Below are 23911 nucleotides of genomic sequence, written 5' to 3' on the forward strand. Positions count from 1 at the left end.
AAAAGTGAAATGAAAGGAAAATGGGTCAACAGTGGTGGCCGAGCAGCATTTGCAGATGTAATGAAACGATCGCTTTGAACACGGCTTTGTGCAATTTGCGCCGAAGGAGAGGGGAGCAGCAGCAGCTACTAGTCACCGCAAACGGATAATTACTAAATAAGCGCAATTAAAGCGGCACGAGGTGCCGAGATGGCCCAGAGACGGCCTCTCGACCTCCCCGCAAAAGACAAAAACAATTGGCAAAAGTCGATTAATTAGGTAGCGCCACTTTGAAGACCCGCACGGCATTGAACTTCGCACCCATCTTCACGCACATTAGCGACATATAATGGCCAAATATTGATGATCTCGCAGGTGGCCAAGTGTTGAGCTCAGCGGCTGACTTGTCATGTCCATTTCGACCACGCGGTTTTAGATAAATCATTTGACATATCTGTAACATATTAAGCCCAAACGGAGGATATAACGTAAAGTTTAATTTGAATAATTTAAAACAAACTGAAGAAAGATTAAACTTTTGAATTTTGTATCATTTAAATAATTTATAAATTTCAATCTTACAGTTTTTAAATTATGATTTAAAAAAATTATTTTATTTGTAAAATAATTTTATATTTTCATATTTAAATATAGATACCTATTTTTTGATATGAAGGCTGATCAACACTTCACAGCAAAAAATCCCCATTGTGAGCAGCTGCTTGACCTGAGGCACGACTTTTTCACATTTGAGTTGCATAAGAAGACTTCAACACCTCCGCTTTCTTTCATCAAATGATAAACCTGCCACACGCAGACGCAGCGCACAAACATTACTTTCATCATTCTATCAGCTACCTCAACTTATTTATGCGTGTGAACTGCGACGGAGACAGCGTCTGAAAATTGTCATAAATTGAAGCACGGCTTTTTTACTTTTTACGAGAAATGTGAAAATTCATATATTAACAACGGGAGGTGCTGTGATTACCAATGAGGTAAGAGAGAGAAAAGATTGGTGTAATTTGACGAAGTTGCAGATGTCCGTTATTATTTTGGTGAAATGACTTTTCTAATAAAAGTTGATTTTATGTTTAGTTTTTTACTTTTTTAAGAAAAATATAAAATTAAAATAAATAATTATTTCTAAAATATAATAAAAAAATTAGCAAATAACAAACTTTTAAAAGAACCCACTGAATGCCATGCTGCTCTTTCCGCATTCCATTTAACAATTGCTTTGTATTTACAGAAAAGTTAACTATATGTGAATTCATTGCATTTTGAATTCAAAAATTTAAAATTCGCGCCATTTAACTGAGCCGTTAAGCTAGTTGTCCTACTCTATCACTCAGACAGTATTTGTCTCTCTCTAACTAACGTGTTGGCCTCTGGTGCCTAGAGTCTCTATGTTAGAGCGAGATAAAGCTATGTACTGGAAAATCTTACAGTTTTAAAGCCACTAGGCGGTAAAATTCAAATTTTGGAACTCGTACTAATAAAACTTTTATCTATAACAATATTTTACAAATCCCCACTGACCAATACCGAAAAATTATAATAGGCTTATTATCCATGGTAAATTTAGATCTTTTATTCATTTATATACATAAACAGACATTCTTGCTATGTGAACTTAATTAGTTTACAGATTTTAACGTAGTGAAATAAGCTAGGCAACTAATTTAAGGGATTTGACTTTGAGTGGAGAGCAGTGAAATAATTTAAGTGTTTAAGATAGACTTTAAAATTAATGATTAGTTGTTGTTTGCGTTGCGTACGTCTACAGATGGAACCTACGGATAGTCCTAAGTCTACGTTTCTCATGCTAAAAAGGGTCTGGCTCAAAACGCGTCTCAGCTGCAGTCGCCGCGGGGACTGCAGTGGAAAAGGGTTTTGGTGGCCTTAGTCTTAGTCTAGGTTGCATATGTACAGGGTTGCGGGCTTCACTCGGCCAGGGGTCACTTCATGTAGTAGCTGCTGGGAGCTCGGCCAGAGGTGTACGTGCTCATCGGAATGCCCTGGGGTCCCGGGATGTGGCTGTGGCCCGACGAGTGCGTCACCGACTGACTGTGCGACCCGTACAGGTGGTCCACGCTGGAGTTGCCAATCCCATTGCCGGACGGCTCGTAGTCCACATCGTAGTAGATGCCAGATTGGTTCTGGTTTTAAGAGAGAAAGCATATAATTAATATAATACAATAGTTCTTTGAATGAAGTTAGGAAAACATAAGTGTAATATTTTTAGAAAGTATCTTAAAATCAATTTTTTTAAATTCACAATTTTAAGTCTTTAAAAGTGTAACTGTTTTTAGGCATAAATTAATGTAAATCGAAGTTATGAACATGAAAGAGTAGCGAAATTTCGACTTTATTTCATTCGTATAAAAGGTATATTTTACCCTCCTAATTTCTAATTAAAATGTTAAGTTTGAGATTAGAAAATAGCAACATATCTTACCGCTATGCTGCCGTTGCTGCGACTCTTGGGTCGTGGCACTTGGAAGTTGCGTCCCAGCAGATCGGCGCGATCCTCCTCCTCGCTCGAACTGGAGTTCTCCAGTGTCCGCATTCCGTTTGAGCGGGGACCCAGGCCAAGTCTTCTAAGTCAAAGAAAAACAGACTCAGCAGGGGGCTAAGAAACGAGATCGATACACTGATTCATACCTGGGCAATGGCACTGGAGGGGCCAGAGTGGCACTGGGATGCATCTGCATTGTGCTCTGAAGGGACATCCCGCCCAGAGTGCCCATTCCCATGGCTCCCAGATTTGGGTAAGCGAACATCGCCGACGAGGGCCGCGTGGGTCCGATGGGCTCAGCCTGCTGGTACAGAAAATGCGAAGGTAATTAGTATGAGATTAAAGGTAAAAGAAATGTAGATAAAAGTAATTAGGAAATGCTTGGTTTACAACTAACTTATAGAGTAAGATTTGAAAAACTTAATTTAATGAATTTAATACAAAAGGAATATAAATTCTGAACAATTTTATCAATATTTTTATCACCAAGGTACTGGTGTTTAAAATATTTTAAAATAATTTGAGGATATTTTCCATAATATTGATACTGCAATAAATGGAGAGGTTCTCCTTAACAACATGTTAAGTTCCCCTTGAATTTCTACTGAGTCAACTCAAGATAATTTCGAAAAATATCCATTACTTTAAAGTTCTAATGAAGCTCTGATTTTAGTAGGATTTAAAATCTTAAGCCAAGTTTTCACTGGCAGATACCTACCCCGTAGTGATTCGTCTGGGCCATGACATCAGCTATCTGTGCCCAGCGCATGCGATCCTCCAGAGTCACCTGATAGCCGGCCTGTGGCAAACCGGCGGACTTCAGGGGAGCGGTATTCATGTATCCAAACACCGGTGAGCCCATGGCGTTCTTCTGTTCGCGCTGCCAACGGCGGGACCACATAATCAGGCACACCAGGGTCAGAACGATGATGATGATGGCGGCCACGGAGGCTCCAATGGCCACGCCCAGCACCTCGCCATCGATCTCGCACTGGGCGCCGTAGTGACTCGAATCGCAGGTGCACACCTGGGCCCCATCCTCCCCATAGCTGCAGGTGCCGTGGTTATTGCACACGGAGTCGGCGCAGTCCTGGCACTCGCGTCCCGATCGCGCCGGCTGGTCAGCCCAAGGATCTCGGAGTCCCGCCTCGCAGGCACAGCGGAAGCTGCCCCAGGTGTTGCTACAAGTGGCGCCGGGATGGCAGTCATTCAGCTCCGGCGATTGACACTCATCCAGATCCTGGAGAGCCGACACAGCGCCCTCCGGTGAACTCACGTAGAGCACGGAATTGCCAATGTTGTTATTTCGCCGGTGGAGGACGCCCAAAAGATGCTTCTGAACGTCGCTACGCAGATTGGGTCGCAGTGTCTCCACACTCTCGTCCAGCTGGAGGAGAAGAAATAGAGTCAATGGTGTTTCTATAAAAGTAATTAGGTGTTACTTACCTTTATGGTCATGTTTACGTAGACTCCGCTGCCGCCCAGGTTGGGATCTCCTCGGTAGATGTTATTCACCTTTGCCTCCATAAACTCGTCCGAATAAGGCGTCATCGACATGGCAGAGTCCAACTGGAAGGGATTACAATATGGTAAGGTTGAGTGATAATAAAAAAAGAGAACGTCCTCTTTCAAGAACATAGTCTATTTAGGCTTTTTGCTTAAAAATCAATTTCTCGTAATCTAGTACAATTTCTGAAATTTTTGATCTTAGATAAACAGTGCTATTTCTCTATAGAATTTCAAGAAGACTACAAAGGTAGGTATTGTTCGAATCTTTACAAAAAAATTTAAATAGGCAGAAAAATATTTTCAGGGTACCTTAAGACTATTTTAAATGCTTAATCAACAAGTTAAGAGTAAATAAATATTCTGGAAAAGCAAATGATACAGAGATCATTACTCAATATTTTAAAAGAGAACGTAAATTTTGCAGGGTTAATGTACGACTTTCATAAGTGATTACAGAATTGCAATGAATTCTCTGTATCATTGAACAGTTCAAGTAAACGAATACCAGATAACGCATGTGCATAAAGCATTTCATCTTGAGCTCCCCATTCTGTGAATCAGTTTTAAATCCGCATTGGACGAGTTCGGAACGCAATGAGAAGACTTCAGTTGCTTTTAGTACAAATACTTCTCCTCCTGCTCCTTGTGGAATTTGGAATGACATTGGTGTCCGATGTGCAGTGGGCCAAGTACAAGGCCAGATACAAAAAGCGCTACAGATCGGACGACAATTACCACAGGGCAATCCTAACGAGAAGAGTCCAAGCGGTGGCCAATCACAACAGGCTGTATTCGCAGGGCAAAGTGGGATTTAGGATGGGCGTAACCGAGTTCTCCGACACCGATCAGGGTCTGCTTTTAAGATATAGAACTGCGGTAACACCGCCCCCCGAATCAAGTATTGGATATGTAGCGAAACCACCGGGATACAGGAACTACGACCAGATAACCGGAGGAATAGACTGGCGGCAGTACGGCTACATCTCGGCAGTGGAAAATCAGGGCACCGACTGCCTAAGTTGCTGGGCCTTCTCCGCCTCGGGAGCCCTGGAGGCGCATCTGGCGAGGAAGCACTCCCGCCTGGTGCCCCTTTCCCCCAAACATTTGGTGGACTGCGTACCCGAGCCAAACGACGGCTGCTTTGGAGGCTGGGTGAGTGTGGCCTTCAACTACACGAGGGATCATGGGATTGCCACCAAGGCCTCCTATCCCTACGAAGCGAAACAGGGGACTTGCCGCTGGAACCCTCAGTTGAAAGCATCTGCTCTCCGCGGTTACGTTACCCTGAATAACTACGACGAAAGGGAACTGGCCGAGGTGGTTTACAACATTGGACCCGTCGCCGTGTCCATTGACCATCTTCACGAGGAATTCAATGCGTACTCCGGTGGCATCTTGAGGATTCCGGCCTGCAGATCGGAGAGGATCAATCTTACACACTCCGTTCTCGTGGTGGGATTTGGAACTGATCCAAACTGGGGAGCCTACTGGCTAATCAAGAACTCCTATGGAACAGAATGGGGCGAGAGTGGCTACTTTAGACTGGCTAGAAATGCCAACAATATGTGTGGTGTAGCCTCCCTGCCACAATATCCACTTGTATAAATATAGGATTAAATATATTTGTCTTAGAAAAAATATATATAAAATCAAGGCAAAATTTTCTTAAATCGAGATCAATTTTATCTTGATTTCATACCTTTTTTTGTTCATTAAAAGCATTATCTTGATTTTGGAAGGGACAGTTACTTACCGCTCTTATCGATTCGTAGCTGAGCTGTCCAAAGGGTTCGCTGTGCTTGTCCATTAGCTTGGTGTCCCATACAATCCTATGCTCGTAGATGCGATCCACGCGCATGCCCAGATGGAAGGAGATGACCCGTCGGCAGGGCTCCCGGTGCTTTCGTCGCGAGTATCCTAGTGGGATTTGGATTAAAATTAAGAATAAATGGAACCCTTTAGTGAGTAGTTCCCCTAGCGAACTCACCTGGCCTGCAGTGGCAGCTGGAGACGCCGCTGTCCGTCTTGCAGCGCTCGTGCTGCGCCTGATCGCAGGTGGAGTCATCGCCCACAATGCAGGTGTCGATCCTCACGGGCGGCTGCGTTGGCCTCTGTCGGTAGTGGGGTCTCGTGGGTCCGGCATTGGTTGTCGGTGCTCCTCCTCCTCCCTGGGGTTTGCTGTGACCCTGAAGGTCCACCACCTCCGTTTCGGGCACCACATAGCCACCACTGCTCTGGGTGACTGCGTTGGCGGGGACAGCTGGGGAAGATCCAGGGGAGGATCCACCACTATTACCACTACTTCCACCACTAGCTACTGGAACAGTTCCCGATGCCGATCCTGGCAACTGAGGCAGTCGCGTGGCCGGAGTTGTGGCGCCCGCTGGGGGATCTGTGGGGTCACCAAAGAGATTGATGTAAGTGCGCTTGCCGTCGATGGAGACAAAGCCGTCGTCACCTGAAGCCGAGACGATAATGTCGCCTCCTCCTCCTCCGCCCGCCGCATAGGATCCGTATGGCTTGATGTTGATCGTCTGCTGGGAGCCACTGCCCTTGGGCCCCGGTCCCTGGATGGCGGACAGGGTGACGTCGAAGATCTCTCCGTATCCAGGTGGCAGATGCTGTCGCGTGGGTTGCACTGCTGCCGGCAGGGGGAGGGTGGGCGGTGGCCGCTGGTTGGGTGGTGGGCGTGGCCGACCGCCCGGCTTGAACTCGGGATCATCGAGGACTATCCCGGGTCGGGGTTGGTAGGGGGCGGGCGGAGTGGCATTGGTGTTAGCATTGGAACTATTAGGTGGTCCACTTTCAGTGGAACTCGAAGTTGATGGCGGGGTGGTGGTGGTGGTTGAGGTGGTGGTAGAGGTGGAGCTGCTAGTGGTGGTGGTGGTTGTGGTGGTAGTGGGTTCTTTGGAGGACGTTGGTTGGATGGCTGAAACCGGGTTGGAGGACGTGGAGATGCTCAGCGAGGAGGTGGCACTGGTTTCCAGGCCGGGTGTTCGATTGGCGGTCATGAAGATCACCTCCTCGGTGGAGGGATCCAGACCGAGGCTCTCCGAACTGTCCATGGACATGGGCACATAGGTGGAGGACATGCCCATCACGGTGTGCACCACGGAACTGGTCTCGATGATGGTGGTGATGCCGTCCTCCTCCGTGGGTTTCTTCTTCTCACTTCCTAATTTTGGCTTGTGCTTCTTCTTCGAGGGTTGAGTTGTCGTCGGTGGATTGTTGGTGGTGGAGGGTGGAGCAGGTGGCCCCTGTAGTTCATCGTCCACCTCTCCACCGCCAGTGGCATCCGTATCCTGGTCGGACACCTCGATGTACTGGGCATTGGCATCTTCATTGGAGAACTCCGAATCGTAGGTGGTGTCGGTGGGCTGCACCACATCTTCAGCTGGCTGATGATTCGACTCCTTCTCCTGCTCGTTCTTCCTGTCCAGTTGATCCTGCGATTGAGGAGCGGTGGACTGGACTTGCGGAGCTGGCAGGGGTTTATACTGGGGCAGTGGTCTCCTATTCCCGCCCACCCTGGTGTCAATTGGTGGGCGTGGCTTGTTGCGGTACCAAGGCGGACGATTGCTCACGAATCCCGGACGAACTGGTACAATCTGCTCGGGAATGGGAACACCAGTGATGAAGGGACGCTCGGGACGATCGAAGGGATATGGCGGTGGTCGCATCGAAGTGCCCGGCTTCTGGGCCTCGTAATCAATAGGGAGATTCTGGGCCTCGTTGATCCGCGGAGGTCCCCGATTGTTGATCCTGCTGGCCGACGGGCGACGGACACCCTGTGTATTCGCATGAACGTTGACATTGCCGTTGAGGAGCTTCACGATGCCCGTGATAATGTCCTGGATGTCGGGATTTCCGTTCTGCCGTGGACTATGCGGCGCCTGCGTGGCACTGGCCGTCGCTGAGGTGGCAGTACTGCTCGGACTCGGCCGAATCGGGGACCCCGACACTAGCGGTCGCAGGTCCCCCCGCCCTAAAAAAGACTGCTCTGAACTGGAACTCGAACTGATACTAGTGGTGCTTCCCCGCGAGAGGGTCTTTCCAGCCCTAATCCCCTGGTGCGTTCGCTCTGGCTGCTCCTCCTGATTATCGAACGTTCCCGTGGGCTTGATGTTGTAGTGAAAGTAGCGACCGGCTGACACATCCTTCTCCAGATCCTCCGGAAAGTTTACATCATTGGGTCCGATGGGAGATTGGCGATCTTGGTGGAGGATGGGCGACGCCGAACGCTCTACTCTCTCCGCACGCGTTTCGTTCTCGTTGAGGTCTCGAGGCGATGAGGGATTCTCGGCCAGGCCGTTTATGGAGTCTGCAACGGTGCTCTCGATGCTCAGACGGGCCGGACTGTCGTGGCTACTGGATTTGGGCGAGATCTGCGAGATGCTCTGCTGCTGGCCAGCTGTAAAAGTAACCAAAAAAGAAGGTAAATATGTTAGAAAATATTGAAACATTTAATTTAAGGAACTAAAGCAGTTCCAGATGTGTAAATACATTCGTAACCTATTTTTATTTGGTCAAAGGAATTTTGCTTATGGTTCTATTATCCTTGTGGAAGATAATTAATTTATTTAGAATTTATATAGCTATTTCCCCTCAAAATTCCAATGACAGTGTTACTAAAATGAACACATTTTAAGAAAAATCAATGGAAAATCTAATCTGATATAAACTTTTCGTAATCATTAATAAACTAATAAGCACTTCTGACAAAAATGCAATAAATATGTAAAATTAATCAACATTAACGGAATGTTTTTACAAACTATTCAATCATATCCATATCGAAAGATGAGTCTTTCATGCAGCTTTTATGCCATAAGAAAACGAGAAGAAAGGGAAAGAGTTGAGTGAAAAGAGCTTCGAATTCCGACGTTCAGTTTCCCTTGAATCCATCATCGCATCGCAAGAATCTTCACATTGGGGTTTCACTTTTCACTTGCCCCATGCACCTGCCCCTTCCACACACAGAGTGGCCCTTCCCATCAGCCACTCCGTCATTGTCAACGCGATTCATTTGCATTTTCAGAGGGCGGGGGGTTGAAGAAAACAAAGCCCAGCCCAAGTCGACTCGGATCAGTTTCAATCTCTGTCGCAGCCTTTGCCAGGCATCATTTGTTTTCGATGTCAAGTTGAAGCCACCGTCTTTGTCTTCTGTCGTATTCTTTTCACTCTCTTTGCATATAAATAATTGTGTTTGTTTTCCGTCAAAAATTGTGGGTTTGCGCGCACAACGTGTTGATATAGCTGATGGCTTGCATATCTGTCACAATGCAGAGGCTTATTACTGATTACCCTGGGTACCCAGTACTTGGATTCGTGGATTCATGGATACTTGGATACTCATGGCCTCGGGCCAGATCTGCACTCGCTTGGCAGCCTAGGAAGAATTTCACAAATTGCTACGTCAAGCGTTGAAAAGATGCCAAGCCGACGTTTCTAGTTGTTGTTGCGGCTGATTTTCATCATTTTCCTCGGATATGGCAGATAAATGAGAATGAGAAGAGCCCGCCATAAGCAACTTAAATATAGATTGTTGTCTTGTAGAATGCAGATGGCAATCGAATGGGGACAAGCACTTGAAACGAACCTCCCCTTTGCGAACGAAGAAATCTTGGAAAGGCACTCCTTATCGCATCCTAAGCTGCAATTTCCCACTCTCATCCAGGCAGTCATTACACAGAGAGAAAATATATAGTAACTAAGGCATTTTTATGAAACAAGATTGTCTAAAAGAAAGTTTTATTTGTTGTAACTTTATTTAAATCATTGGATCTTGAGATGATCTCATTTATATCATGCATTTTATTTAAACTTAAGATCTAAAAGATTTTGTAGTTAATAAAATTATATTTAGATGATTAGTTTCCAAGAAGATCTAATTTATTTCCGTTTTTAGTAACCCAATAATCACAAAGAATATTACAATCAATATTATGAACTGCATTTACTCTAAGTATTTAATAAAACCAGGTCAGAATGACTCTAATTTTATATGATTTTCTTTCAGTACCATATTCGACACCATCGATACTTAAGCTGTGAATTGTCAGACAAACATAACCGATCACACAGATCTCACTTAGCACTCAGGTCTGACCCATCTATTCTTTGACACCTTACCGAAAAGAAGATTTATTTGCCTTTCTTGGCTTTCTATGAATCCCCACTTCTTTTGGATTGTCAAGTGCATGTCATCTTTTGGGCTTTATGGAGGGTAGGCCAGAACCTGTTTAAGGTTGGAACAACAATCAAATTTCACACTCGCTCAGCGAAACACGTTTAGTTATTGAGCTTAACCCAATTGCCGCGCGGTACATTGTGGGTCTCGTGGTTTTCTGATTAAGTTCGGCACAGATTTTACTTTCACCTGTCGCTAAATCGCTAAACTGGCTTGCCTCCGATTGAAATACACAATATTTCTGTTTCACTTTCTTCGCGCCAGCTATTTGTTGCGATTTTGATACAATTAACGCTTCCTTTTGGGCAAAGCAAAACAAAAGGAGGCGACACAGTTTTCACTTTCCTTGCCTTGAATTGTTAATTTTCCAGTTTTCCTCTTGTTAAATTTATTGATTCCGAGGCGAGTCTGGTTTTGGGATTGCGATTTTGATTGGGCTGGCGGTAAAAGTGAGCCGGCGGCTGGGAAATTACCAGACATGGACAAGCTGGCTGAATGTGTAACGCAATTTGGGAAACGAAAATTGAATTCCATTTTGGAGCGGGGCATGCAACACTTTCACGGCCACTCCGCAACGAAAGTAAAACCTCTTAGTGTCCCCCGGTTTCCCTGGGCTATTATATATCCAGACGGGCTGGGTTGAATGCACCCGATATGACAACAACATGGAGACAACAGCAATGGTCGTCATTAGTTCCAGTGCTTGCCTACACTAATTCGATCGCTACTCCAACGAGGACGCACGACTTGTGCCCTGTCTCTTTGGGTTTTTTTTCCCCAGTTTCAGTTTCAGTTTTAGTTGGGCCCCAAGCCCAACCCACACAGGCGCCAATTCCTTCGCCTGTTCCATTCAAATTGGCGATTTCAGCGCCTCCAAATTGCCGACAAGAAATCACTTTCTATTTCGCTGCACTTTTCAACTGTTTCCCAACAGAAACCGAAATTAAGTCCGCCTGCTCGCCTCTAATGTGGGCAAAGCTGGCGTAGATAATTGCTTATGAAATACGACAATTTTCTGTTTCGACTTCAATATTTAACACACGTCCCAAAACATTGCGCATACGACATGTCTGCCCCCAGGCACTTTCGGTGTGCACTTGCGCAGGCGTAGAGGGCTGATTTTTAATATTATGCAATAATAACATTTAATGGTCTGCGCAAAAGGCAGGCGACAATTCGTTGTGTTTTCACCATAAATAGATTTATGTAATTACTTTTAAATAGGCAAGTTATGCAGGAAGGCGAATTTCAATGACAATGCAAGTAAAGTAATCACTTGGGAGTTATAATGTTTCAAATTGTAGAAAAATAATAATACTTTACAATTTCTAAAGGCCTATTTTAAAACTAAATAAACGATATTATAATTTAGTCTTTTGCCTTTATAAGTCTTATATAAAGGATGTAACAATACAATTATCTTTTTTTACCACACATACGAATTTATTGTTTGATCCCTTCACATTTCTTCGACTAATACCACTGTCTTCGATCAAAGCCATTAAAGTAATCTTCTACAACAGATCTAAACAAATCTCAACCAAATATTTCTCTCACCTCTTTTCATTTTTCTATTTTATGAGTTTGTTGCCTAAGCTTCTTTAATTTTTTTTTTGGTTTGGCCCATAAACATAACTAAGCCGCCCGATTGTAAATTCCGCAGACCCTTCGGCGAAGATTTCCATTAAAAAAGAGTGGTGGTCAGTCCCACATCTTGAAAGGCCATCTTGAAACAGCAGCCACGCCCCGAATGAAGAGCTCAAGAACCTGAAACGCCTGAGCTGAATCCATTCCACGCTTTTCTCGACGTTCTCTAATGCTGGACTATTAAAAATTTGATTTAGTGCTAATTGATTTCTTGGGCATTCGACTTTCGTTGTGGGCGTTTGGACCCAAATGCTGAGGAAGTGGACGAAATCGAATCAGCAGGGAAAGTCGTGGCGCTGTCGGTTCTAGTGGGGCAGATTGCCTTCATCCCGTCCGTGGGAGCTGCAGAGTCATTCCTCGGGCATTTCATTAGCAAAGCAAATAAAGTATCTTTGGCCCGGGCCCGAGCACTTGTGCAATCAAACCGTCAACTGGTTGGTGCTGTTGCCCAAGAGTTGTCTGCACAAACAATTGGCCATGAGCAGAACCTCAAGAGCGTCTTGGCCAGACTTTTCTCCGTCTCTCGGTATCTGGAATCCCAGTTGAGCTGAAATGCATGAGCTGCAATTAACAAAGTGACGACGACAACCGACACATGGCAGCCTGAGACAAGCCAAACGGCACTCCACTCCAGTCGACCCCAAGTGGAGTCTGGTGAAATTGAAGCATTTCGCTGGAAAACCTATTTTCCGTATCCATATTTTGTGGTTTTTCTCTAGCAGACACCGTGACCATGACGTTTGGCCTTTGGCACTGCACGAGTGTTTTTGCCTTTGAAAGCGCGTGCCTGGCAGTTAGATATGTCTAAAGTCTTTAGACCAATACAAATAGATTTTCTAGTCAACTATAAGAAGATTTCGGCATGGTTTTTTGTAAATATTTTAAAACGTTTCGAGGAACTTTTTAGTATTTTGTGAAGATGATATACCAAGATATTCAAAAATAAATATATTATTAAATATATTATATCAAAATCTTATTTCAACCAAAGCATATTCATTAGCCCAATTTTAGCCTCAATAAATCAAGTCAGCTTATTATTGTTAATAAAGTCAATTTGTGCAAATCAAGAAAATTTGCATTTATAAGTTTTTAGAGTTTAACAGACCATGCGAAAGATAAACAATGTGAATGAGAAATGCACTAAAAATAAGTTAATTTAGTTATTTAGCAACTTTCATTTTATTTCTGTTCATCTCCACCATTTTCTTTAGGTGTTTAGGTTGCATCCTTTGTATTGGCCCCTCAGACGTGGGTCCAAAGCGAATGACCTTAATCAAGGTCTAGCTCTGATCTAACCGCCTTAAAGACGGAGCCAAAGACGCGGCCAAAGTCGAAGCCAAAGCTAAAGGCGGTTGCAGTCCGACTGCATTGCTGGTTTGGTCAGGCTTCCGCAGATGTTTCTGCTGCACTTGGTTATGCTTCGCTGCCTGCTGTGGGCCAGCAAAGTCTAAGCCAGGCCGAAAACCAACAGGAGTTGGGGGAAATTTATAACCTGGATGCGCTCTGTTGGCTTTAATCGCAGCAGTGCCAAGAAACTGCAAGAAATCCTCGCATATCAATAGAAAGTAGGAGGCATGAGTAGGGATTCCTATCCCATGGCCGATTTAATGGCCGCCACTTATGAAATCTAATTGTCTCACATGCTTAATTAAGTCGCAGGTGGGAGCGAACAGAGAACCGAGCCCGGACCGAGGACCCGGCCCCTAATGGCCTGGCCAGAACAAGACTAAACCCTGTAACTAGCTGCAATTTAGCTGGCGATAAGCGATCTGCACGATCTCTTTGAGAATGTGGGGAGAATAGTTGAAATCGCTGTCTTTGGTGCAGCCCCTTTAAACATGCCACGCGAATATTTCTGGAGTCGATAACTTGGCTTGGGTCAGTAACCCAGTGGAAGGCGGAGCCCCCAGCTCTGATTGAAAAATTATATCCCAATGAGAATAAATGGAACACTGGACATGTAATAGAGCATCAGAGACGCAGAACAGATGACGAACCTCCAGGCGAAACGCTGGCCAACATTTGAGCTTTAAATATATTGATTGAAAGGTATACCCTCTCTCTATTCCTCACATAGCCATAGTTCCCATCTCTCCGAACGAAACTGGGTCATTGTACCCACAGTAGCAGCCGGCTTAAGTATAGTCGCCAAACGGCCACAAGTTGCCAGCCAATATGGTCTTAATGGTCTGTGACAAGTCCAGCATTGGCTGTGTGTGCGTCAAATAAAAGTCTACAACAAGTGGCCAAGAGAACCGGCTCGCTGTCTCTGTATAGCAAGAATCCCACTTAATACACAAGACAGTCAGTCAGTCAGCTTTTTATTGGGCTATTTCCAACTGCGTGCCAAATAGAAATGGGGGAAATGCCAGTGTGTCGGTGTGAGTGAGCGTGGGTATTATTGTGTCATTCTGGTCGCTGTTTTGTTTGGATAGCCAGTTAACTGCACCCATTTAACGGTTTTGTATGCCCAGGTTCTTTTTGTCATTTCTTTGGTTTATTATTTGGCTTTGACAGGTTCTCGGATCATTTTATAAATTAAATTTATTTTCTGAGGATTTTCTGAGGAGTAAAATAATCAAGTTCGTTGTTGAAGTCTTTCGATTTGAAGTTCGACTTAAAGCAGTAATTATTTAATTTAAAAAAATATTAACGTTATTTGGGTTAAGAACAAAACACTATTATTTTCTGCTGAGTTCGTTTCCTAGGTCTTTAGTTTTGGGTGCTAAATACCAGCCAATCTTAGGTTAAAATTATATAGAACTTTTTTTTAACATTTCCTGTTACATGGGCAAACCCCAAAAAAGTTAACTGATGGTGCTTCGCTTTTTTTCTTGGTCAAATGAAAGCCTTAGACTCACTAAATTTAAAATTATATGCCAAAAAAAATCTGTGATTAAAAGATTCCACTGCAAACCGGTTTTAGGTGGTCTCCCAAAAAAAGCATACAGAACGAGCATAAAAAGCGTATTTTCATTGATTGCCATTGATTGTCAACGCCGACACATGTAAGGGTCTCCGTCTGCAGACACCCCACCCGGCGGCATTCCTTTCTGTTCTCCAGCTCACCGCAAATTAATCTGGGCCCACAGCGCCCCAGGACAACCATTAAAAAAGATCGGTGGAGAACAGCGAAAATAAAAACGAAAATAACAACGAGATAAATTGTGGGTTCAGTGTTCAGTTTGGGCCTTACCTGCCCATGGGTGTGTGGATGGGTCTGGCCGTCTGAATGCGCGATCACTGATCGTGCCTGGCAACTTTCGATGTGCTGAATTTCATTGTACAATTTTGGGCATCCCAACCCGAGAGCCGCTTCGCTTCTCTTCTCACGGGAAAGGGAAAGTATGCAGTTATTGATACGGCTTCGATTTCGTGTTTTGATTGGGCAATCGCATCCCAGTTGAAGCTCAGCCGGTGCTCGGCTCTAATTGAATGCCCCGGTCAGGGTGGAGAAACGCTTAAGTTAATTGAATATGAGAGATCAGCATGTGAGCTGATTAAGAGCTTGAACCGCTCGAAAATATCTGCGTGGAGAAGGAAAAAATACGCATCTTTCAAGTCAGCAAAACCGAATAGATTCAGGCATTGTATGGTTATAGGAAAATGGTTCTAGTATCAACTTAAATAGTGCCTTCAAAAGCTTTGGGTTGGTAATAGTTACAATTTAAAGATTATAAATTCATGATTTGTTGCGGGTTTTTTCGTCACAATTTTGTTAAAATATATGTCCCAACTAAAAGCTTAACATAAGGGAAAAATAAAAAAAAAGTTTCTTTTTACAAATTTTGGAATTTTTTCATAAAAGTCGTCCAAAAGCAGTATGACATTCAATTTTAAAGAACTTATTCCTTTGGAAAAAATACTACTTTTCGGAAGAAAATTAGCAATAAGAAATTATGGCAAAAACAGGAATTTAAAGCGTTTTCGGTCGTAATTCGGTTATAATTCTGTAACAAGTGAACAACACTGCACGCAAGTCGGGAAATTCAGTTTTTTCGACCCTCTTTGCAGCTGTCACAATCCCAGACTCATTTCACCTGCCTCAAAAGCCTCAAAAATGCCATAATTAATTGCGTCGGCATTGCCAGTTTGTGAGCAGGTGGCCCACCAAGAATCCCCAAAGATTCCCTGGCCGAGACAAATCCAAGCCGAGATCGAGAGAATATAAAAACCTGCCGAACGAACCTGCCTCTTGACCCAATAAAAAGTCAAGCGATAAATTTCTGCTCAGCCTGCAACGACGGCGGCCTCTTTCTTCCTCCTCTTTCCCATCAGGCAGCGAATTTTTTGATTATTTATATTTCTCCTCTCGCTCTCCGGAGCTTGGCAAGTGGGCCATGTAACCGAAATGTGCCAAAAAAGAATAAAAAGCAAACGAAAAATGTGAGGGGAAAATTGCCTGTGGAAGCGGCTAATCTGAAAATTTAATCAGCTTAACAGTTGGGAATGCAAGAAGAGATGTCTGGAAGGGGGGAATTCTGAGACAAAGGGGAATGAAAACGAAAAACCCAACAGGTTGCGGTAGTAAGTCAGCGGGTTAGAGTGTCACAACCGAACCCGATCAACGAAACCATCGATAGATCGCTGAATGATTCGCTGACTCAGCTGGAGACTATAAAATAGGGAATACGGGAACCGAAAAGCCCAACTCATGGCGCTTTCTTTGACACTTTTCCAGCGGCTCGAATGCCACATTGAGATTTCAATTCGCTCTGTGTATCGCCTATCGTACACTCATAGAAATTTTCCGGTAAAATCGCCCTAAAAACAAGGAAAATCGCCCTAAAACGGGGGTCAATGGCGACTAGGCAACAAAATTAGGGCAAATTGCCCTAAAAATACGGGTGAATTTGTCATACATTTAGGACGATTTTTCGTAGATCTAGGGCGATTTTTCTATTTTCAAAGGTAATTGCCCTAAAAATAAGAAATGAGACCCTTAAACTAAAGGCAGTTTCCTTTAAATCCAGGGCGATTTTTTTGGACTTAAAGGCGAATTGCCCAGGAAATCGGAAAAAATACCTTTAAACTAAAGGCAATTTTTTATAAATCTAGGGTGTTTTACTGGATTTTAAGGCGAATTGCCCTAGAAATAAGGAATAATATCCTAAAACTAAAAGCAGATTTTCATAAATCTATGGCATTTTCCCTGGTTTTATAGGTAAATTGCCCTAAAACATGCAAAATGCTCCCCAAAATTTCACAGCCATTTTTCATAAATAAAAATACAATTTCAATATATATTTTTTTTGTTTTTATTTTTTTGTTTGTTGTTATATACATTAACTACAAATATATTTACACGATTTATAGTTATACAAATTTACATACTCTCCTATTCTTATTGCTAAATGGATTATATCGGGTTTAAAAATAATAAATAATAAATAACTTTAAAAGAAACGGCTTCCCGAGTCTGCAATGGTGTGCTTCGCGTTCTTGCTCCCGGCGTCCTTTTTTGTTCTTGCTGTCGGCACCAACACTGAATGGATCGCAAGCCAATTTAAAGTTGATTGTATCTCTATTAAATGAAAACAGTCTAATTATTATATGATAATAGAAAAAAAGAGAAGCACTTACCTTCAGAGCTTTCCAAAAATTTGAGCAGGTTTATTTCCTGTTGCTTCCTTACTCCTGCTTTTAATAAGTCCGAAAAGTGGTTTGCGAAAGCTGGATCTGAAAAGCGTTCTCGATCTAAAAAAAAAAGAAAAAATTGTTAGAAATTAATATAAAAATGCACAACCAACACACACAATTTTCATTTAGCCTGCGATTGCGTTTGCTGCTACTCCTAGAAAAAAAAGAAGCAGCAAAAGCAAATTTCGAACACTGACGAAATGTCGCAATAGAAATTTGGGCGTTGTTTTGGCATATGCCCTTGTGAATGCTTTTTGTCCGGTGCATAAATACAGATTTCTTGTAAATATATACATATGTATGTGTGTATTCTGTTGCATCATCTTTTTAACTCAAGCATTATTTACATATACACATACATATATGTATACTCTTATTAATGATCTTACTTTGTTCTGCCACACTTCCAAAACTTCCGCTTCTGGACCGACTAGTTGAACAGGAATTTCTCCTCGTAGCTGCTTCCACTCAAATTTTTTAAAGTTTCAGCTGCATTTTCCTTTGTTACAGATATGTAAATGCAATTAGTTATTAATATCCAAATTGCACAAATATATATGTATGTACTCACCAGAAAACAGAGAAAGAATCGCCTCCCAAGTCCTTTAATAGCGTTTACATTTTTCACTTTTTCACAAACAAAAGGTTTCATACAAACACGTCTTTCACTGCCAAGCGCCCGAAAAATTATGACAAAGTCTTGACAATGCAACTCTTTCTAACCCCACCCTTGCCACTGCAACGGACGAAAAGTAGCAAAGAAGAAGAAAAAGGGTGGACTTCTCTAAAGTCGAATGCGCTCAGCATCAAAATTCATAGAAAAAGGTCCGCCCTAATATACACACACTTTCACTTGTTTTGACCTGTCAACCACACACACATACACACATGTATTACATATGTATCCATTAATTGCGTCTTAAAATTTCGTTTGACTCTTCCTTGTTTTTAGGGCAATTTCAGAACATTTTTTTTTGCTATTTTGTTCTACGTTTTAGGGCGATTTCGCCATAAAAAGAAGGAATAACTTTTGGAGTCGACTCATAAAAATTCGCCCTAAAAAACAGGACAAATTTGCCTTTTTGAAAAAACTAACCCTAAAAAAAATTTTCCATGGCGATTTTTCGTATATTTAGGGCTAGCCACCCGTATAATAAGAAAATTTTCCGTAGTTTTAGGGCGACCTCGGTTTTAGGGCGACTTTTCTAGTATTTAGGTAAAAATTTCTATGAGTGTATCGAAAGCCCCAAAAAACCGTTAGTTAGCTGGGTGTAACTGTTAACCGTAGCACTGCTGCTGCTGCTGCTGCTTTTTTCTGTTTCACTAAGCCATAACTGAATAGTCCGGCGCCCCGAGAATCTGTTTTTTCTTTTAATTAAGCTTGCTGTAAAATAATTTTCACTTCACCCAATTTTCCGACTCCACGTATGTAAATTCCCCCGGGCAGAAGCCCCCACCCGCCACTCCCCCCATGCTAATGCGGCTTATTAGCAGCATGAAAGGTTTTGGCCCGACTTCAAATGGCCCAGTAAACAGTGCAGTTAGCTTTAATTGATTCCAGCCCGCTGAGAGCTGCCCGCCTCAGTTGGCCGGATTCGTGCAATTAAGCGGTTACAGTGGAGTGGCTGCCTGGCGGAGAGGAGAATTGTGGATGGATGAAGCTTTCGATGGAATGCATAAGTAAATGGGAGCGACGGTGCCGCGGAATCCACTGCACTGTGTGCTCCTGGTTAGGGCTTAATTAATTGCCCTGTTCGCATGGGAAGTTGCACTCAGCGCGCATTAACAAGCAACAAATCTGTCTCTAAGCTATTCACTGAAAGAAAAATTAATTCTCTGCAGTATAAGCACTTGCCTACACTCAAAGTACACGCTACTAGTTAAGTATAACTATAACAATTGTTATTAACAATAGTTTCCAAAATTTAATTTTTTCAAATAGCTATAATTATTCTGTAAAAACTTTCCTATATATTTCTGTTTTGTTTTGTCAAGACAAACCTCCTACAAACTTATTAAATTTATGGGTATTTCTCTCATCGTTATTGATTTAAACCAGCGGTCGGCAGCGTCATATTAAGTAAGCAAAGCGAATTGTCCCATTCTCTGCCGTTCACGTACATTGTATTATGTGCCGACCGCTGATTGAAACTAAGCCCTCAAACAAAATATTATTTTACATGTTTTGGATATAAGTTATTTTTAAAAAATATAAACTTAAACTTAAATTAGAGAATCTTAAAAGAGGTGATTATTTTCCAGATAAACCTATTTCGCCAAAAAACCGCCAGCCCTCATACATTGTTTGTTCTGTGGTTAAGTTTTCCAACAGTCATGGTGGTTCTCGATAAGAATGTGCCTTTTTTCATTTATTTGTGAAATTATAAGGCAAATCTTAACTGTGTATAATAGGAGTTATTATAATAACAAAAACTTCTGTTAAGTCACAGCTACTGACTAATTAATGTGTTCAAATAAAAACCTTAAATTTTTTTGCAGATTCTTGTTAGGAATCCATGATATTTTCTTTAGGCTCCTTTATACCAATTCGTTTTTATGTGGCCAATTACAAGGCCGGATGACGGTTTTATTTTCACATATTGCATAAGCTCAGCTTCAGCGTCACTTAACGATTATAAACCACGCAGCAGGCCCAAGTCATAATAAACTTTAATTAACTTCGATTCACGCACGTCACGCACTTTGTAAGCGACAAAGCAAAATGGAACCAAGCAAAGGCAAAGAAAAACGAAACAGAAAACCCAAGCAAGAGTCAATGAATCCGGTATGAATAATCGCAATTGTGCAACACAGGCTAACCCAACCCTCGGTGGTCATCAGCCAATGAATCATAGCCACCGAGATGCGATCACTGCTGCTAGAAAACCCAGATGCAGATGCGATCGACCCAGATTTCGGGGCCTTTAAACCGTTTGAAATGTGTCACGCGGCGAGAACGAGACTCCGGGTGACATATCTCGATTTTTAGTGGGTCAAGCCCGTATTTCAGTGGCAAAAAAGAAAATTAACAAACTTCTCAGCGTGCCCGAATGACAATTGAACGCATTTGTGCGGGTGTGCAAACACCTTTGGCACTGTACTGCGCCAAAGGTGTTTGCACACCCGCACAAATGCACACTTCATTACGTTTGGCACAGTTTGGAGTACTATACCATAAGCTATTCGTATGAATACCCATCGGCTCTCCTCAGCTTTGCATTCTTTGTAACGCCTAATAAATTATGCAGCTAACGCAAGCTTTCTAAAAAGGAGAAGACGAAAATGAGCGGTGGAAATGGAGAAGAATAATCACGTACTGAGTCTGCCTGGAGCATGGAGCATCTTCATCACATGTTGGCACGTCGGGGCGAATTCTTTCTTATTTTTCAGCTTTTTGTGAACCGACATTCCTCGGAAATGTATCAAATTAAAAATTAAAATTATGCTCACGTGTGGAAAAAGTTGCTCGAGGTATCTGCGTTTGTAATAACTAAATGCTCGCTTGAGCAGAACCCTTGGTGAAAACACATGATTATTGCAGATAAGATCCATTCAGAACAAGTGCGAGAGATTCGCTTGGTTGGAGCAAAAAAAGGGGAAGTTTGGATGCAAGACGAAGTGGGTTCTTCAAGTGATGCACTAGAATGCATTCTGATTTTAAATTTTATAGTCTTATTCTACACACACAAAAAAACACATCGCGGACAAATCGATATGAGCATGGTAAATTTCTGGCATATCGTTTTTAGAGTGCAGTACCGATTTCTATCTCTTTTGGAGATTCTCTGACTTAGGAAAAGTGGAAAAAGCAATGTGACAACTTAAATTACGTTATTGGGAGCGAGAATAACTAATTCTCTCAATTCAAAATAGAGTGAGATACCATATAACGTCAAATCGATCAGCGTTGCATTTCACATTTCATATTTTGGGTAAATATATTCTATGGGAGGAAATCCTTAACCAATATAGGTTGTTTTTGGAATGGGTAAGGCCATTTGGAACAATGCAATTTTTTTAGGGGTCAAAATCCAATGGAGTTTATCAATTGAGAGATCTATGCAAAGATCTGGCGAAGATCATGGCCTTGCTATCTCCACTTTCATCCTCCCACTTTGTTCGACACCGTGAAAGTTCCTCAGCCTCAGCCTCACAATTAAAGTTCAATTTATTAACTGAATGCATGTGAAATTCTTTTGTTGGGCATGTCACTGTCGTGTTCCCCGCCCCTTTACCCCCACAAAACCCCCTTTCTGGCCAAGACTTACCTGTTGTTTGAACGAGGAGCAGGAGAAGAGCCAGTGGCAACGTCGACGCGGCCATGGCCATCAAGTGTCGATGGTCTCTTGGCATTCTATTGTTGGAAATTGCTGACGGCCGGGAGGTGCCTCGGCCCCCTCCCCCCTTTGTTGCTCCGCCGCCTCTGTCTGCGGCTCTACTCGATGGTATATTGTGTGTTAAATTCTGTGGCTTTCGTCGCATGTTTGCATAAACTACGAGTTCCGCGGAGGCCACACTCTTTATACCTCTTTGAGGTTTATTGTCAGGGGTTTCTGTTATTTATTTTCGGTATTTCTTTGTTTTTATTGATCCATGTTTTGGCTTTTACCGGGTGTGTGTGTTTTTTTGTAAGCTGAAAAGAGGGAGAAAGGTTGGTTAGAAAAGCTTAAAATAATTCTAAGGTTCGTGTCTTGAGTCTTTTGTTTTGCCAGAGTTCTTTTTCGCACTTTTCGCTGGGAATCTGCCTGAGATCTAATCACTCGGCCCCTTGAGGTGCCACAAAAGTTAACTGTACTGGTTTGTGGTGGACATTATGTTAGTTAGCCTCGGGTCGAACCCCCATTAACTGGCAGTAGTAGGTACTCCACAATGGCCACCTTTACATAAGCAGCGGCCTAGTGAGTCAATAAACCCGGCTATCTAAGGAAAACACTTTCAGAAAAACCCTAAGCTGTTACGTAAAGCGAAGCGTTCCATTCAGGCAGTTAACTGAACTCGGCTGATTGAAATGCTAATTTTGATTGATGTCCAAGCTGCAGCGAAAGTCGGCTAGCAATTTGAGGTGTCAGAAAGCAAAAGTGAAATTCACGGAGTTATCAACTGGAGCAGATCGGCAATATGTCGTCAGTCCTAATCGATTCCTGCTGCCCGAGATTACCCAATGTCGTCTGTCGTGCTAATCAGAAGCCAAAACAAGCTGCGGATCGCAGTAGACCGCAGTAACTGAAGCAATTGCCGGACATTAGATGGAAAGTGAAAGCATCCAGAGCGGCAGTAACCAGCGGTAACGGAGGTAGCAAATGGAAAGGAAAGGTAAGGTAAGGTAAAGGTTGTCTCTGCAAGATACTCTCGTATTTACGTGATCTCAGATCTCAGACCGGATCGGTGGTCGTATGCCGCCTGCAGTTGAGTCATGCCTCGAGTCCAGGTCTCTGATATTTTGGCAGCTCTTTTATGGTTCGGTTTTGAAAAGGAACCTTGAAATATCCGCGCTCTGTACGCTTGAAGAATCCCAGTGAAATAGAAAGTTTTACGTGAGCAGCCAGAAGAGCAAAACCACAACAAACTCTACTCCATTTTCTTCGTGGGCGAGTCGTTGTGTCTTTGCTTTTCGGTTTTCAGTTTTCTGTTTGCTTTCTGGGCCTGTCATTAAATGACTCCATTTTTCAGCGGATTGTTGTGCTTTTCCATTGAGCGATTCGCCCACGCTGGCGCTTGTTTACATTTTCATTGGAATAATTTTTGGTTTTATCAACTTTGCTTTCTTTTCGGGGATTTTCCTCAACACCCAACGGAAGTTGCAGCGGCGGTAATTAGTTTTCATTTCTTTCCATCATCTTCAGTTAAATGACTCATGTGATTTTTCATAAGCCACTTTTTTTGGGGCTTTGTCTTGTTGCGTAACCGTTTTTTGTTTTTCAAGCCGGCAAAAGAGTCAGAGAAAGGTGAAGGTGGATAAAGGTGAAGAAGAAAAAGGGAGTTGATATTGACAGAGGGAAAATAAGAGTGCCTGAAGTATGATATCGAATATTGCATAAGTCCCAGATCTTTAGGATTGTCCGTTTTGGCAAAAGTCTTTGTTATATTCTGTGACGGATACCGGTTTTTTTTGTAAGGGGTTTTCCATTTATTTTTCACCCGATTGGTGGATCCGCGCATGGTTATATCGTTAAAACATCTGTGATATTGTCATTTCCCCTCCTCAAGACTCAAGACTCAGTACATAAATTTTCTTGATTTTCCTTTTCGGACTCACCTCAAAGCGTTTCCATTAATCACACGATTGCAATCGTTGAGATTTTGATTGATGTTTTTTGCGTGCAGCCCGCAGTTGCACGTTATTTTCAATTAGATTTTGCACATAAATAACGTTAATAATGGAAAATTTCACCAGCTGGTTCCAGCTAAACTAACTGCAAGAA

General features: G+C 42.8%; 2 protein-coding genes and 1 long non-coding RNA gene across 6 annotated transcripts; 1 reads left to right on the forward strand and 2 right to left on the reverse strand.

The window, feature by feature from the left end:
* Positions 1–1545: 1545 nt before the first annotated feature.
* On the reverse strand, positions 1546–23836 carry pwn (pawn). Of its 4 annotated transcripts, none has more exons than XM_070213614.1 (9): positions 23746–23836; positions 21758–22122; positions 5997–8420; positions 5763–5926; positions 3947–4069; positions 3219–3887; positions 2647–2801; positions 2441–2579; positions 1546–2141 (listed from the first exon to the last, which is right to left on the reverse strand). In XM_070213614.1, exons 2-9 carry the CDS (start codon positions 21969–21971, stop codon positions 1941–1943), a joined length of 4089 nt encoding a protein of 1362 aa, XP_070069715.1. In that variant the 5' UTR covers positions 21972–22122; positions 23746–23836; the 3' UTR covers positions 1546–1940. The 4 variants fall into 4 exon arrangements, with proteins under 4 accessions (XP_070069715.1, XP_070069713.1, XP_070069714.1 ...); XM_070213612.1 differs by having other exon boundaries at positions 2441–2582; XM_070213613.1 differs by having other exon boundaries at positions 2647–2804.
* LOC108067160 (cathepsin L-like) lies at positions 4604–5614 on the forward strand. The gene has a single exon (XM_017156059.3). It carries the CDS (start codon positions 4604–4606, stop codon positions 5612–5614), a length of 1011 nt encoding a protein of 336 aa, XP_017011548.2.
* LOC138912744 (uncharacterized) lies at positions 17220–18157 on the reverse strand. Its single transcript, XR_011418300.1, has 4 exons — positions 18061–18157; positions 17879–17988; positions 17433–17546; positions 17220–17373 (listed from the first exon to the last, which is right to left on the reverse strand). It is a non-coding gene; the product is annotated as an uncharacterized lncRNA (long non-coding RNA).
* Positions 23837–23911: the final 75 nt, after the last annotated feature.

The sequence above is a fragment of the Drosophila takahashii genome, chromosome 2R, assembly GCF_030179915.1.
Source record: "Drosophila takahashii strain IR98-3 E-12201 chromosome 2R, DtakHiC1v2, whole genome shotgun sequence".
Lineage (NCBI taxonomy): Eukaryota > Metazoa > Arthropoda > Insecta > Diptera > Drosophilidae > Drosophila > Drosophila takahashii.

Coding starts and splice junctions, on each gene's coding strand:
- LOC108067160 (XM_017156059.3), top strand. CDS start 4,604: ATGAGAAGACTTCAGTTGCTTTTAGTACAAATACTTCTCCTCCTGCTC.
- pwn (XM_044393245.2), bottom strand. CDS start 21,971: ATGCGACGAAAGCCACAGAATTTAACACACAATATACCATCGAGTAGA. Junction 5,927..5,996: donor CAGCTGCCACTGCAGGCCAG/GTGAGTTCGCTA, acceptor AAATCCCACTAG/GATACTCGCGACGAAAGCAC. Junction 2,805..3,218: donor CCCAGACGAATCACTACGGG/GTAGGTATCTGC, acceptor TTTCTGTACCAG/CAGGCTGAGCCCATCGGACC.